We start from the raw sequence: 16215 nt of genomic DNA on the forward strand, positions 1-16215 counted from the left end.
CTCCATCTATTCTTCGGAGTCCGGTAGAGCGTGTTACACCACAATGAATGTTTGACCATTATTGTTCATCATAGTCTAGAAAGCAATTGTTTCTGTGTCCTGTTGGACAAATATATTACTATAACCACCAAGTATAAGTGCCTCCTGCTGGTGAAGCTGTCATTGAGTTCTGCAATGCAAATGGACTAAACTGAGTTGGTCACCACTACACTCCTTGCTTTACCATGACAAGCCCATAGGGGTTTACAGCTAAATACATCACTAGCCCATCTACATTATGGTTTTGTCTGTCCAAATGACCACTTCTGTAAGAAAATCCTCCCCCGTGTAGAACAAAAGATAATGACTAGCGTGCCAATCCACCAGTAAGTGTGACGCATGGCAGGAAAAGTTGCACATATTGATTTAATTCCTCTGGGTAACAGGAAATGTAACATGGTGGATAGATACCTACTTATTGGGTTGGACTTATGGATAAAACTTAAAGGCGGCTCACATGTTTTTTATATACCTGTCTTGGGTGGTCTGGCATCCCAGCAATATCATAGATTTTCTTTAAGGGGGCCAGAATTTCTGTTCCTCCAAAGTTGGCCTTCATCTCATTGACCTTCTGAACAGCTTCTTCCATGGATTGTTGCGTATACTCCTTACTTTCCCTGAAGAACACAAATAAAGAAGATAATGAGCTGCTAAATAGTGAGCTGACGTAAACAGTTATAAAAATGTAGGGATATACAAACTTGACACCAAAAGGATGAATAGTAAACTCACGTGAAGAAGGACTCAAAATGGGAGCCAAATCCGTAGATATTAAAGTAACATCCAAGAGGCAAACTTTTCAAGAGAAGGACCAGGGTTTCCTGGATAAGAGAGAGAATACTATGTGACCTGATGGATAAAAGCAATAGAATATGGCCATGTCCTCTCTAGCACAGTAGGGTACGTAGACAATACCTCAAAATGTTCAAAATGGCTGCTGAGTAGATGGTGACTCATATAATGGAATAACTTCACTGACCTTAGCACTCTGAATACGTTGTGGAGCATTGGGTACCGAATTCATTGGACACTCCATACTCCCAGACCGATCTACCACAAAGATGAACTCTCCACAGTTAGTCTGTTCCTGTGTGGCTGGGAAACTGGGATAGAAGTTCAGCATGGCGACAGACTCGGACATCAAAGATTCTGAAAAATGGAAAACAAAATCAGTTAGATATGTACAATAGAAGGATAAAAAACAAATGGCATGCGAAGGTGGCAGCAAAAGAGAGACTTTATGTGTTCACTTCAGAGTTGAAGTGAACTATTAAAGTGATCACTTTTACTGTCTTTGGGCTAGAAAATGATCAGCAGTGAAAGTGGGTGGCTTGTAATGTCGGAGCGGTTACTAAGGTTGGCTAGCTCTGGGGAGGGGTCTCAAAGTCCAACCCTCTCTTCCCAGACTAAAATAGACCAGTTCAGTCTACACCTGGCCAGAAAAACAAGGCCTAGTCCAGTCAATGTGCAGTCTGACTCGGTCAAGTTAAGGAACTTCTTTGCCAACAAGCCTTTTGAGGATGAAGAGATTATTGATATATGAATCAGATTTATTGACCAATGGGAAAGGAGCGAGTCTGAACCTCTAAGGAAATAAAGTAGACTTCAGAGCCCATCAGAAACCAATAGACTATAGAGCCAGACGTCTTCATGATTAGTCAAATCAGAGACCTATTGATTATAGAGCTAGATTTCTCACTGATTATTGTCTCTTCCTAATAAAGTGTAAAGAGCATCAAAGAGAATCATAGTGTGCAGATTATTCAATCATCCATAACAGTAGGTGCTTCTATGTCAGCTACATGATTGGTGGACATGACAGTTAATAGAGATGAGCGAGTAGTACTCAATCTAGTAGCTATTCGATCGAATACTACACTATTTGAAATACTATGCGGGGGTGAGGGAGGGGGGGGTAACAGGCCCTAGGAGCACCCGGGCATCGTAAGAACAGCATCTACATTCATTGGCTGGCTTATTCATGTGACCTCCAGAGTATAAAAACTTGACTTTTCTTGCTCGTCATCAGATGCCATCTTGAAGGTAGTCAGGGAAAGAGATTGAAGCAGGGCCACTGAGGATTTAGCTGATTGTAGGCAGGAAAAAGACCCCAAAAGCCCTAATCAGCAAATAAACCGGCTCCCAGCACATCAGCTTATTCTCACAGACAGGCAAGTAGCTGTTGCTCACTGTGAAGAATAGGCTGCAGTGTATCTACTTCCTCCTTTACTGTACGTGTTGCAGGTAGGTAAGTGGATAGAGTTTGGAGTAGGGACAGTGAGGATTTTAGAAGATTGTAGGCAGGAGAGACCATAAAAGCCCTCATCAGTGCTACTATACAACACAGACAGCATATAGTTGCTTCCTCCATTAAGAGTGCACAGACTGTCTAGCAGCATATCTGATAGTGACACAGACAGGCAGTCACGCAGCTTATAATTAAGTTGTATAGACTTGTGTCAGACTATTTTGTCCAACTTAGTAAGTAGTTGATTGCCCTCTGCACCTCATTGAAAGTACTAAAACACATGGCACCTGTTGCCTGTTGGCATATGTAAATGTTAAGATACAGTATATACGCCTGTGTAGGCATAGTTGCCCCCCCCCCCTAAAAAAGTGTCAGTTTTTTGCACTCTGCGCCTCATTGAAAGCATTAAAACACCTGTCAGCTGTCGCCATATATTGTGTTTGGAGTGTATTGTTGAGAGGCTGTGATAGTGGCGTAATACTGCGACTTGGACATGTTAGATGCACCCAGGCATGCTTCCCCTGTTGTCCCAGTTGAATTCCAGAGGTGTGTGCATCGGTTTGGTTTCTGAGGTGTTATTGTGGACCTTGAAACCTAAATTCAACAACTGGAGGTCACCAAGAAATGAGCATTTTTCTCCCATAGACTTCAATGGGGTTCAATATTTGATCGAAAAGTCGAACATTGCGGTTTTATTCTAATCGAATTTCAAGCTTTCGAATATTTCATTACTCGCTCATCTCTAACAATTACTATAACAAACAGTACTATACTATGATATATGGTATTCTAGTGTGATCTGAATTATCCTAATATAACTTACCAAATCTAATGTGAGATTTTGAACTGAATTTGTGCCGAACTAGAGCCCATAACTTTTTGGCAACTAGAAGGGAATGAAACCAAGTGGTAATTTGAATCAGAATAGAGTTTGGTTTGCTATTGTCGTGCCTTGAACGGTTACATCTCTACAGTAAGGTTCCTATTAAACAAAGCGATTTTTTTAACGATAAGCGGTTGCAAACAAGATTGTTTACCAATCGTTCACCATATCACAAAGAACGATAGTCGTTAGTTATGATTGTTACTATGATTGGCTACGCCATCTAATCCCAGCAAATGAAGGAACAATGTGGAATTACACTGAACGATTAACGATGATTTTCGTGTTAGCATTAAACGATTGATGAACAATTTCTCATTGGTCGTTTGATTGTTGTCTGCATTTACACAAAATGATTATCATTTAACACCTTAACGACACAGGGCGTAAATGTACGCCCTGGTGATGTTAAGGGTGTTCAGAGGGGGGCCGCAAGGTGACCCCGCTCTGAACCGCGACAATCCCGGGTGCTATTTGCAGTCCGAGACCGGAGCAATTAGCCGTGCCTGCTAATTAGCCATTTAGATATAGCTGTCAAAGTTAACAGCTGCATCTAAATGGCTGTTTTCCCGGTACCTGGTGGTCTAAGGGGGGGAGAAATCAAAAAGTCGCATATACGCAAACAAGGTACCGATAGAAAGTACAGATCATGGCAAAAAAATTACACCTCACACAGCCCCATAGACCCAAGGATAAAAGCGCTATAAGCATGGCCATAGAGCAATTTTAAAGAACATTTATTTTTTAAAAAAGGTCTTAATTTTTAAAAAGCCATCAAACAAAATAAAAGTTACACAAGTTACATATCGTTGTAATCGTACTGACCTGAACATGTATAACAAGTTAGTTTTACCCTAGGCCAAACAGCGTAAACACGAAACCTCCCCAAATAAGAAAAAATTTTGTTTTATTTTCAAATTCACCACACATTTAATTTTTTCTGGTTTCGCAGTGTACTTTATGCAAAAATTAAGCCTGTCATTGCAAAGTACAATTAGTGACACAAAAAATGAGGGCTCATGTGGGTCTCTGGGTGATAAAATGCAAGTGCCATGGCCTTTTAAGCACAAGGAGGAAAAAACAAAAGCGCAAAAATGTAAATTGTCTCTGTCCTTAAGGGGTTAAATTCAAACTATATAACGATAATCATCCCGTGTAATATAGCCTGAAGCGATTTTTCGACGATTAACAATAAACAATCTCAAACGACCCCTTTGGCGAACGACCTGTAGTTGCTCACCCAACTACATGCAATGATGATCGTTACTTGCGATGATTCTTGCAGTCGTCCTGTCCTCGCTGATCGTTTGTTTCAGAGTTATTACACCTACAGAACCTACAGGAACGGCCAAGCAATGTGCTATTACACTGTTCGATTTGTAAATGATCAACAATGATTTTAGGTCCAGGTCTAAACAAGAGATCAACAATTTCTTGTTGGTCGTTTGATGGTTGCCTGCATGAACATGAAACGATTACTGCTTAAATTCAAACAATATAACTCGCACGATAATCATCCTGTGTAAGAGGAGCCCTAGGGGTACTATTACACCAAGCAATTTTTTGACGACTAACGATTAACGAAAAACAAATCTCAAACGACAGATATGGCAAACGACCCGAAATCGTTTGCCCAATTACACAGAACGATGATCGTTACTTATGATCGTTCTTGCGGTCGTTTTATCATTGTTATTGCGTATGTTTCAGCTATGACTTCATATTACACCGAACAATGTGCGAACAATTTACGAACGATCAAATGATGAAAATAGGTCTGAATTCTATCAAACGACCAACGATTTTTTGTTGTTCGTTTAATCGTTGTCTGCTATTACACAAAACGATAATTGGTTAAAACCGAACGATCTAACGATTTTTCGAACGATAATTGTCCCGTGTTATACAGCCCTAAGAAACAGGAGAGACTACAATCTTTGGGGCCAGAAGACATTGTGGACTTTCTGTGGTGTTTCGAATCTTGCTGAATCTATTTCAAATGTTTTGTGGTCGGAAAGGTTTGTTGCCTTTTACATTTAAGGCTGGGTTCACACTACGTATACTTCCGGCCGTAGTGCGAACCGCAAATATACGCCCGTAGTTTTGAGGTTGATGCGTACGCTTGGAAGTATACGATTTCCGGCCGCACAATGCACATTACGTATGAGCCTACGGCCAGATCGTATACGGCGCTGTGAAAAATGAACAAGACCATTGTTTGCGGCCGGAACTGTTCCAACTCACGGCCGTGGATTTCAATGCGGTGCCGTTCAGGTCCTTATTTCAGCCAAATTGAACTTGATTTTTAGATCCAAAAGGTTCTGTGTGTTTTATTGAACTGGGCGAAGATTTCCAAGTAAATGACCTGTTTCAGATCGCTTCGAAACAAGCTAGGAAGCATAACTGTACTACGGGCGTATGTTCGCGGTTCGCCCGCATGTTCGCAATCCGGCGGCATGTCTATTTTTCCCACGGCCGTAGTTTCAGCCGCACATGTCCGGCCGCGTACGAACTATGGCCGTATCTTTTATTACATCTGATTTGTATCCAGACCATGCTCTGGCAGAGAAAGGGTCGGTCAGTTGAGGGTAGTCTCAGTTTGAGTGCAGGAGGGACAGGAGAAGAATAGTCTCTGAGGGGAAGTTGTACAAGGACCTCACAGCTCCTAATTCGGACATATATCTTCCATGCATCTGCACCCTGCAGCCTCTGCATTGTGTTCCTATCACACGGTCCCTCTGGGCTGCTGCAGGAGTGCAATGTAGGATTGCAGCAGACTCTCTGAAAAGAAGTGGCATGGAGGCTGTGTGCTCTATTATTATTGCCCTAAAACTAAAAGGTAACATTTCAAGTAGGATAACACCTGAAACTATGAAAAAGGAATGCAATCTAGCAACATAGTGTAAAGGAATTTATAATATTACCAGGGTTGTATAGGGCTAGAAACAGTGTAACACCCTACTGTGAGTTATGTCTCTTCTATTCACTTAGAGCATAGACCTCACACCCTTCCTTTTTCTCTTTTTGGCATCATATTTTCTCCCAAGGGTGTAGGCATTACAAAAATGTAATGAAAATACATAGGAGCAACAGTAGAATTTTTGCTCCAGGAAACCATATCTATGAGAGCTACAGCAGATGTTAGAGTTGGTAATAAAAATTTACACTGGCATGTAGGTAGGCCTCCAGTAGGTATTTCCCCATGTCGATAGTCCTCCAGTAAGTAGTTTCTCCCTGTAGATAGGCCTCCAGTAGGTAGTTTCTCCCTGTAGATAGGCCTCCAGTAGGTAGTTTCTCCCTGTAGATAGGCCTCCAGTAGGTAGTTTCCCCTGTAGGTAGGCATCTAGTAGGTAGTTTCTCCCTGCAGATACTGTAGGTCTCCATTAGGTAGTTTCCCCCTGTAGATAGGCACCCAATAGGTAGTTTCTCCCTGCAGATAGTTCTCCAGTAGGTAGTTTCTCCTTGTAGATAGGCCTCCAGTAGGTAGTTTCCCCCTGTAGATAGGACTCCAGTAGGTAGTTTCTATTTGTAGATAGGCCTCCAGTAGGTAGTTTCTCCTTGTAGATAGGCCTCCAGTAGGTAGTTTCCCCCTGTAGATAGGCCTCCAGTAGGTAGTTTCCCCCTGTAGATAGGCCTCCAGTAGGTAGTTTCTCCCTGCAGATAGTTCTCCAGTAGGTAGTTTCTCCTTGTAGATAGGCCTCCAGTAGGCAGTTTCTCTTTGTAGATAGGCCTCCAGTAGGTAGTTTCTCTTTGTAGATAGGCCTCCAGTAGGTAGTTTCTCTTTGTAGATAGGCCTCCAGTAGGTAGTTTCTCCCTGCAGATAGTTCTCCAGTAGGTAGTTTCTCCTTGTAGATAGGCCTCCAGTAGGCAGTTTCTCCCTACAGATAGTTCTCCAGTAGGTAGTTTCTCCTTGTATATAGGCCTCCAGTAGGTAGTTTCTCCCTGCAGATAGGCCTCCAGTAGGTAGTTTCTCCTTGTAGATAGGCCTCCAGTAGGTAGTTTTCCCCTCTAAGTTGCCGCCTTGCCAAGATTATAAAAATAAATATATAAATAAACCATACCCACTTTCTCCTCATGCGCGTACTAAGGGTGACAAGGAGGCGATAAAAACTGTGAAACCGCTTCCCTTGCGTAATCCTCTGTATGTCAGCCAAAATTATCATACACACATGACCATCACAGCAATGATGGGGTCTTCTGTCCTGTACATGCTCTAATGTTTAGATACTGCTCTCTTCTTCACTTTGGTTGAGATATTTGATGGTTACAGGATCCTTGATGCTTCTTCTTGGTCTATGAACCAATTTTGAGCCATTATACTGCCATTTGTGATTTTTTTTTCTCCTTCAAATTCATTAATGTGGCGCATGCCCCCTATGTAACTCTGGAAGGTTTTTTCACAGGAAAAAAAACTAAACATTTGCAGGTTTTTGGACAAAAATGTCTGTTTTTTGAAAAGTTGTGTCACACACCTTTAGTAAATATGTTGGAACATTAAACCAAACAAAATCCAGACAATTTGCTGCCATCAGTGGCGTAGCTACCATAGAGGCAGGGAAGGCGGTTGCTATGGTGCCCGTGGAGGGAGGGGGCCCAGGGAAGATAAGAGCCTCCTGTGTCCTTTTGCTTAACCCCTTATGTATTGCAGTGTGTAAGTGACCCAGTGTTCTCTTACATGCTGCAACACAAAAAAGGGTTAATTTGCTAAAGACAATTAGCTCTCTGCCTGACTACTCTGATAACCTCTGACCTCTGTTCTCTGAGCTCCTGCAGAGGTCAGGGGTTATCAGTGCAGGAGTAGTGGAGAAAGCTAATTGTCTTCTGTATTAACCCTTTTTTTGTGTTGCAGCATGTAAGAGAACCCTGGGTCACTTACACACTGCAGTACATGAGGGGTTAAGAAAAAGGAAGTCTGCTCCTGCACCTATGTGTCTAACCATGAGGCTCCTAATAGCTATAGTTATAGTTACATACAGTGGATGGACAGAACAAGTAGACATTGGCTTTCTGCTCTGCCAGTCACTGTTGTAGCTGCACACAGGATTCTGCTTTTGGCCACAAGAGATTAATTTTTTGGCCACATCACAGAGTGTGTGTGTATATATATATATATATATATATATATATATATATATATATATATATATATAGTGTGTAGGGGAGGGGGGCCCCATTCAGTTTTTGCTATGGGGCCCCATGAATCCTAGCTAGGCCCCTGGCTGCCGGGGACACATTAGTAAATCAGGCCCTACAAAGTAACTTTTTTTTGGCACTGACTTTACAATACTAGTGGGGACAAGAATTAACATTGACTTCTAGTCTTAAAGTGTCCCTGTCATCATAAACAAACATTTTATATGTTATAGAGACATGTCAAAAGTTTTGATCAGTCCAGGTTTGAGTGTTCCGACGCGTACCAAATGGGGAAAATGAGCCGGGAGAAGACCGTGTTAAAGCGGCACTAACAGCAGGTTGGGGCCAGTGAACCTGCTGATATCAGCCAGCCGCTCTTTATCTTAGGATTGCAGTGCTGTTCTTCTTATTCCTGTGGGTCTTGTATTCTCCATCTGCCCGGAGCACCCCCCTCGGGCCCTGCCTAGCCTGCTCCCTCCCTGGCCGCCCACTATGCATATTCATATATGTATAGTTAGACTGCTTGTTATTGTGCATGTGCAGGAAGCACATATATGAATATATATAGTGGAAGGGGCAGGCTAGGCGGGCCGAGCGGGTGCTCCAGGCAGACGGGGAATGGCCAAAATGCTCCCAAACCACGGAGTAGCATATGGGCAATGATCAGAAAGCAGCACAATACCAGACCCCACAGGCATAAGAAGAACAGCACTGCAATCCTAAGGTAAAGAGTGGCTGGCTGATATCAGCAGGGTCACTGGCCCGCACCTGCTGGTAGCGCTGCTTTAAGCGAGATCATCAACTTTGAGTCATGTGATCAGTCGGGCTCATAATGTAAGTCTATGGAGCCCAACTGGTTATGCTGACACATAGTGGGGAGTGGACGTGCTGCAGCACAGTCCTCTACTTGCTCGTTCTGACCATTGGTGTGGGTGTGAACACTCAGAACCGGAGTGATCAAAACTTTTGACATGTCTCTATGACATGTTGAACGTTTTCTATGATAAAAGTGTCACTTTAATATATTTATTTTTGGTTATTCTTACTCTTTGACTGGATGAATCAAAGTTATGTGTGTCAGAACAATGGGAACAAAGGAGAATTAGGGTCCTTTTACACCTGTTAATCTCCGTCTGTCCTGTACAAGCCCCGATCAGTAAGACTGATAGTTTGCAGTGCCTTTACACAGCACAAGTAATTGACGGTCGGGCCACACGAACGATAAAAGCTTCAGTGAGATACAATAAATTTAACAATTCTTTAGCTACTCAGACAATATCTCAACAGGCAACTTGAGGTGATGGAAGAGTAGGAGTTGAGTAAAGAAGAAGCAGTAGATAGGGGCCGGATAGGAGCCCTTGTCTAATTAGTACAGTACTCTGCCGAGATGCGTGTGAAGCTTTTCTTGAAGAACTCCTCATACTCACGTTTAGATAAATCTTTGTTAACTGACCACCTTTTGCCTACACAGTCTCGGAGATCGCCCTGTCTCTGGGTGAAGCCAATTTGGGTGAAGTTTTCCCACATAGTCGAGCGTTGTTAGTAGTAAGCGGCTAACTCGCAGTATGTATTCTACTGGGGTTCAGTCCCTCTTCCTCTCTTCTTAGGGGGCGACTGTCCTGAAGTTAGGATAGTCTGCGTAGGCAAGGGTGCTTCTATTTCTCTGGTTACCCTGGTTCTAAGTTCAGCAGTGCATGGCTGCTGTTAGTCTCTCTTAAAGAAAGGGTGCTGTCTCTACAACCACCATAGAGCCAGACTACAACTAACTACACAGGAAGTGTGTGAGTGTAAAACGGGCTAAACCTTCCTACATGTTCTACAGCTGTGCACAGGGGGAGTGAGACACCTAGTGGCTGGAGTAGGGAACAGCGAGTAACTGCACTAGCTGTGGCACCTAAGTGAACTAGTTTTACCTGGGTGTGTAAAGACAAAAAGAACCCCCTGTGGTGGGACACTACATAAGGAGCATTTCTAGCAACGCTCCTTCCGATAACTGGCCTGTGTAAAAGGATATTTACACAGTGAAAGGAGCAGGCTCCATGGCGCAGAGGATTTCATAAGTATTCTGATCTATTATTGGAGTGCATTAAATCTTCTGCTATAACAATTCACTATCCATGGACAAGAAAAGCAGAGCTACAAGATTGCTGTTTCACACAGTCCATTAGGAAGTGGGTTTGGGTTAACCACGCTTAAAAAAAAAAAGCTATAAGCTAAAATTCCGTTCAGCTGAGACATAAATAGGGACACCCAGTGTTATGTGTCAGTGTCCAACTCTCCTGGGTTGTATAACATTAATTTTGTTGTATTTAGTGTGAATTTAGCCTTATCCTGGCTCAGATATGGCACCTGGGAGATCCGCTTTACACTATGGAAAAATCACTATTAAAAAGCCCTACTTTTCCTTTAAGTCTGTACACATTGTAGGGTAGAGACTTGGTATACGGCATATAAGTCACCTGATTTGGGCTCCTTGGCGGCATCAGGAGATTCAGTCCCGGCCTCCACAGTCACACTTGGTTTATTCACATCTGAGTAATAAGCAAGGAGCTCCACGTCCCGATCAAACTTGTGTCCCTCCGCCAGTGATACCTGGAGATATTAAGAGACTCACATACATAGAATCACATACAATACTATAAGGATAAAACAAGGCACCAAATAATATTTTATCAAAATCCTCTTCTAAACATATTCAGGTTATTACAGTCCCTTAAAATCCTGAATTCAATGACATGTGCCTCTTGGAGTGCCCATGTGTTTTTCTATAGTATTGCCTGATATATTGTTGATATTATAGTGGCAGAAACGGTACTCACATAGCAGTACCAGGTATAGTATAGTGACCCCTTTTCCAAACCACTTCTCTTATGCACAAAAATATCAATCTTATCCTGGTCTATTCAGTTAGAAATGGAAGAAGATCCAAAGGGTTTAAAGTAGTCTTTTGGTTCCAGAATTCTATCCCCCCTATATTACCATTATGTTGCATGAGTTAATTCTGTCTGGGGGGGGGGGGAGGTCACTACATAACAGCTCCAACTACATTTAAACTGGCCAAACACAGGTCAGGTTGGAGGGATTGGTCAACCATCTAATGTGTATGAGGCCTCCTAACTTTCTCCATTCAGCAGGTATCAGGGGATAGAACGGTCAGACGTGCTGTTGTCTCCTCACCTTGGCGGAGGTCTTGTCTCCATCAGTGTACTCCACAGGGCTGATACCACAGTTGGATTCTATCTTGGCAATACCATATGCAGACTGGAAGTGAGCGCTCACACTCAGGGTGTAGGGAATGTCTGCTATGGGTACATAGGGGCGGGTGGCTGTCACACTCACATCCTGGCCTATTAGGCAAGGAGCAAATAGTTTAAAAAAAAAAAGCATTAAACCATGAAAACTGTCTTTCCTGTTATGTACAGTAGCATAATCCACTATCATCATCCATTATTTTGTATGACATCTGTCTGTAATCAATTACTGTCCACGGCCTCTTTATAAATCATAATATTTATGAGTGATCCATAATCATCAGCCAGTTATCATGATCATACATTACCCTCTTCTAGCCTTATATGCTTCATCTTCCTAATTTTTATGTTCTACATGTAATGATGGGTGGTCGGCACCCCATGATTTTAGGTCAAAATCTAAGCCAAAGATCATTCAATGATCGTTTCATCAGCTGATCATTGTCTCTATTACACAGAGCGATAATTGGCCGATTCGGCTGATTAACGCTCCGTGTAATAGGGCTCTTAGTGTTGACCTAAAAAGTTGACCTAAAAACTTTGACAGTTGTTCGGATGTACAGTGCGATGTGCTGATTTTGGAAGTTTTACCACCTACAAGGAATGGAGAGGGGTGTTCTGTTTATGGCAGGTACACTTCACCTGGGAGAAAAATATCCAAAAAAATTAGAAATTAAATAAGGTTTTGATACAATAGAAGAACAAGAAGTTAATATTTGGTCCAGAAACCTTTGTTTGCAGTTATAGAGGTCGAAACATTGACAAGGTTTGCAGACACTGCAGCAGGGATTGTGTCCCCCTCCTCCATACACATCTTCTCCAGATCTTTCAGGTTTCGGGGCTGTCGCTGGACAACATTGAGTTTCAGCTCCCTCCAAAGATTTTCTTATTGGGTTCAGGTGTGGAGACTGGCTAGGCCACTCCAGAACCTTGAAATGTTTCTTACGGAGCTGCTTCTTAGTTGCCTTGGCTGTGTGTTTCAGGTCATTGTTAGCTGGAAGACCCAGTCAACACCCATCTTCAATGCTCTTACTGAGGGAAGAAGGTTGTTGGCCAAATTCTCACAATTTGTGGCCCTTCGTGGCCCTTCCTCCCTTCAATACGGTGCAGTCGTCCTGTCCCCTCTGCAGAAAAGCCCCCCAAAGTATGATGCTTCTACCTCATGCTTCACAGTTAGGACTGTGTTCTTGTACTCATCTTGTACTCATCCTTCTTCAAAAACGGCGATTGGAGTTGGTACCAAAAAGTCCTATTTCTGACTACATGACCTTCTCCCATGCCTCCTCTGGATCATCTAGATGGTCATAGGAAAACTTCAAACACACCTGCTGGTTTGAGCAGAGAGACCTTGCATGCCCCGCAGGATTTTAAAGAGGAACTATCAGGAGGTTAGACAAATCTAACCTGCTGATAGCCCCTATTGGGCATGGGGCGCCAAGGAGGAGGGTATGTCTCGTCTTGTTTCCGTGCTGTTAACAGTGTAATCCTCTGTCTGGAACACTGTTAGGAGCACTGCCCCACCCCCATCACACGGTCCCACCCACTCCATTGATTATCATTAGAAGGAGCAGGCCGGTTCATCGTTCTGAGGGCGGGGCAGTGCTCCTAACGGTGCTCCGGACCGAGGACCAAACTTGTAACAGAAAAGGAATGGCATCAGGGAGGAAGGTAAGAGAGATACCATCCTCCTCAGCACCCTATGCGCAATGGGTTGAACCTGTTGATGGTTCACAATGGAGTAGTATGTTACTAACAGTAATCTTTGTGACTTTGATCTGAGCTCTCCTCAGGTCATCGACCAGGTCCTCCCGTATAGTTCTAGGCTGATTCCTAACCTTTTTGTGAATCATTCTTACCCCACAAGGTGAGATCTTGCATGGAGCCGCAGATTGACAGTCATCTTGTGTTTCTTCCAATTTCTAAAAATTCTGCCAACAGTTGATGCCTTCTCAGTAAGCTGCTTACCTATTGTCCTGTAGCCCATCCCAGCCTTGTGCATGTCTGCAATTTTGTGTCCTTGCCCATGGTGGAGAGGTTGGAGTGTGATTGGTTGAACGTGTGGACAGGTGCTTTTTTTATACAGGTAACAAGTTCAAACTGGCGGTGTATCAAATACTTATTTTCCCCACTGTACGTTTATGATGTTGAAGAAGAACATGATTATTTTTCAAGTTCTAGCTAGACATTTCATTATTTTACCTTTTGGGGTGTATCTGGGGTTGAGGACAGCAGGAAGGACAAACCGAACGGCTCCATCTGCCTCGATTGGAAGCTCCCGCACAAATTTTATGGTGACATCAGCCTCCTGACCTGGTGGCAGGTTCCCAACATTGCAGCTGAAAACATCGGCAGAGCTCTCATCTTCCTCCAGGAGAAATGCCTGCTTGCCTTGTTTGATGGCCTCATCATAGGTCTTGTGGGCCTGTGGGGAAGATATATATAAAGAAATGTCATCTTAAGATCCAGATATTAATAATCACTATTGGTTTCACAACTAAAATTGATCCCTGCTGGTTCAGTGTCTGCACAGATAATTTACTTCTTTAAAGCCTAGATAGTACATATAATGACCCAGGGTACATTACAATTCCTGATACATTTTAATTTTTAACTTTTTTATCTTCTTTTTGGATTAGATTTAAAAAAATAAAATAAAATTATAAACTCTTAGTCACTATTTGCAGCTTTGGGCTATGTTCACACAATGTAAGTTCAGTATTAATCACGGCCATTTAACCCCTTGCCGCAGTATGACAGTTGGGAAACATCATGTAATGCAGGTAGTTCCTGCATAATGATGTTCCCTGAACGTTATCGTTTCCCTTCCTCCCTCCACTGTCCCTAACGGCGAATGGGCAGCTGCCACTGCCCAGAGGGGAGCCGCACTCCCCACTGGGCAGTTAACCCCATAGGTGCCGCAGTCCATGTAACCGCAGCATCTATGGGGAATCCGGAAATAGATCTGCTTCCTCCAACCCCCCCTTCACATGTATTATATATGTACCTGCAAATGTTAAAACACACACATACATAAACAAATAAATAAAAATTAATTAAATAATTAAATATATGAAATAAACAAATAAATAAATAAATATACACATTCCCCATCCCCCTTTATAAATGATCCCCTATAAATGAGATACATATATTTGGTATCGCCGCGTCCATAATGACCCTGTCTATTAACCCGTTACATTAATTATCCCGCCCGATTAACACTTAAAAAAATTAATTAAAAAAGCCATTATTCCCGTTAATCCCGCCCCCTAAAAAATATAGAAAAAAGCTATCAAAATGTCACATGTACCCAAAAGGTGTACCACTAAAAACGTCAGCTTATGCCACTAGAAACATTGGAATAGGGGGAGTCAATAGTGAGTTCCATTTCTCAGTTAATATTTGCTGTATTAGAGGAAAAAAATAGATTAAAATAGAATATCTGCCAAAAAAATGAAATTTTTAAATTTCCCCTCCAACTTGCTTAAATTTCTGCGAAACAGCTAAAGGGTTAATAAACTTATGAAATGTTACTTTGAATACTTTGAGGGGTGCAGTTTTTACAATGGAGGGATTTATGGGGATAACTAAAATACAGGCCCCACAAATCCACTTCAGAACTGAACTGGTCCCTAATAAAATCAGAATTTGAAATTTCATGAAAATTCAAAAATCGCTGCAAAGTCCTCTAACAACCTAAAAAGTAAAAGGACGTTCACCAAATGACGTCACCATAAAGCAGACATGTTGTAGATGTTGCAGTAATAATTAGTTTATGTGGCATGACTATCTTTCTTAGGAAAAGAGAATTTTGAATATAATATATGTATATGTATTTTTTTTTTATTTTTATTTTTTACAAAAACGACTAAGTGTATCAACCAAAGTATACCACAAACATAAAGAGGAATATCTCACGAAAAAACAGTCTCAGAATAACCGTGATAGTTAAAAACATCGCAGAGTTATCACTACATATAGAGAGACAGGTCAGATTTGAAAAATAGGCCCCGGACATTAAGGCCAAAACAGGCTGCGGAGGCAAGGGGTTAAAGGGAGATCCCGTATGTAATTACATATAAGTGTTGCAACATGTCATTTCATTTCTGTAGGGTTCCCCGACTCCTATTGGATTCAAGGGGAGCAGAGTTTTTGACATGGAAATCGGTGTGGTTTCTCTGTCAAAAACCTTGTGGTTATAAATCTTCTGAACGTGGCCCTAGTGGTCATCAAAACTTCATGTTCCGTTTAGAAATGAAGGAGAGCGGCCTCAGTAGCTGTGGTCATAAATAGTGATCAGAACTAAAATGACCACCCCCTTTTTACAAATTATAGACCGCTTAGAGCCAAGATTAAGCTCTACTTTATTTTATTTTACATTTTGCTCCAGACCTCCACCAACGTTATTGAGGCCCCTCATTCAATGAACCCCATGACTGTTGCACTTTTCACACTACCTTTAAAAACTACAAGAAATTACCTCTTTCTTCTCCTGGAGATCGGCTACAATGGTCTTCCCTTCCAATGTAGCCTCGAATGTATAGACAGCAGAGTCCTGATCCATGGGGAACACGAACACGGCCTCCACCGCCTTCTCCTCCGCATTCTTGTACTTGAGCGTTGCAGACACATCGGCCACAAAGCCTTTCACCTGGACGTCC

At 42.3% G+C, this 16215-nt stretch overlaps 1 protein-coding gene across 1 annotated transcript in view; it reads right to left on the bottom strand.

Moving 5' to 3' along the window:
* The window catches only part of LOC138786355 (von Willebrand factor A domain-containing protein 5A-like), a 48774-nt gene that overhangs the window by 24947 nt on the left and 7612 nt on the right, over positions 1 to 16215 (bottom strand). The window contains exons 3-9 of the mRNA XM_069963327.1: positions 16035 to 16215; positions 13754 to 13976; positions 11481 to 11650; positions 10763 to 10895; positions 1019 to 1188; positions 772 to 860; positions 512 to 656 (exon numbers count right to left, since the gene is read on the bottom strand). The exon at positions 16035 to 16215 is cut by the window's right edge and continues 22 nt beyond it. Of these exons, the coding sequence (XP_069819428.1) occupies positions 512 to 656; positions 772 to 860; positions 1019 to 1188; positions 10763 to 10895; positions 11481 to 11650; positions 13754 to 13976; positions 16035 to 16215 (1111 nt within the window). The remainder of the gene's footprint in view (positions 1 to 511; positions 657 to 771; positions 861 to 1018; positions 1189 to 10762; positions 10896 to 11480; positions 11651 to 13753; positions 13977 to 16034) is intronic.

This window comes from Dendropsophus ebraccatus, chromosome 3 (assembly GCF_027789765.1).
Source record: "Dendropsophus ebraccatus isolate aDenEbr1 chromosome 3, aDenEbr1.pat, whole genome shotgun sequence".
Classification (NCBI taxonomy): Eukaryota; Metazoa; Chordata; class Amphibia; order Anura; family Hylidae; genus Dendropsophus; species Dendropsophus ebraccatus.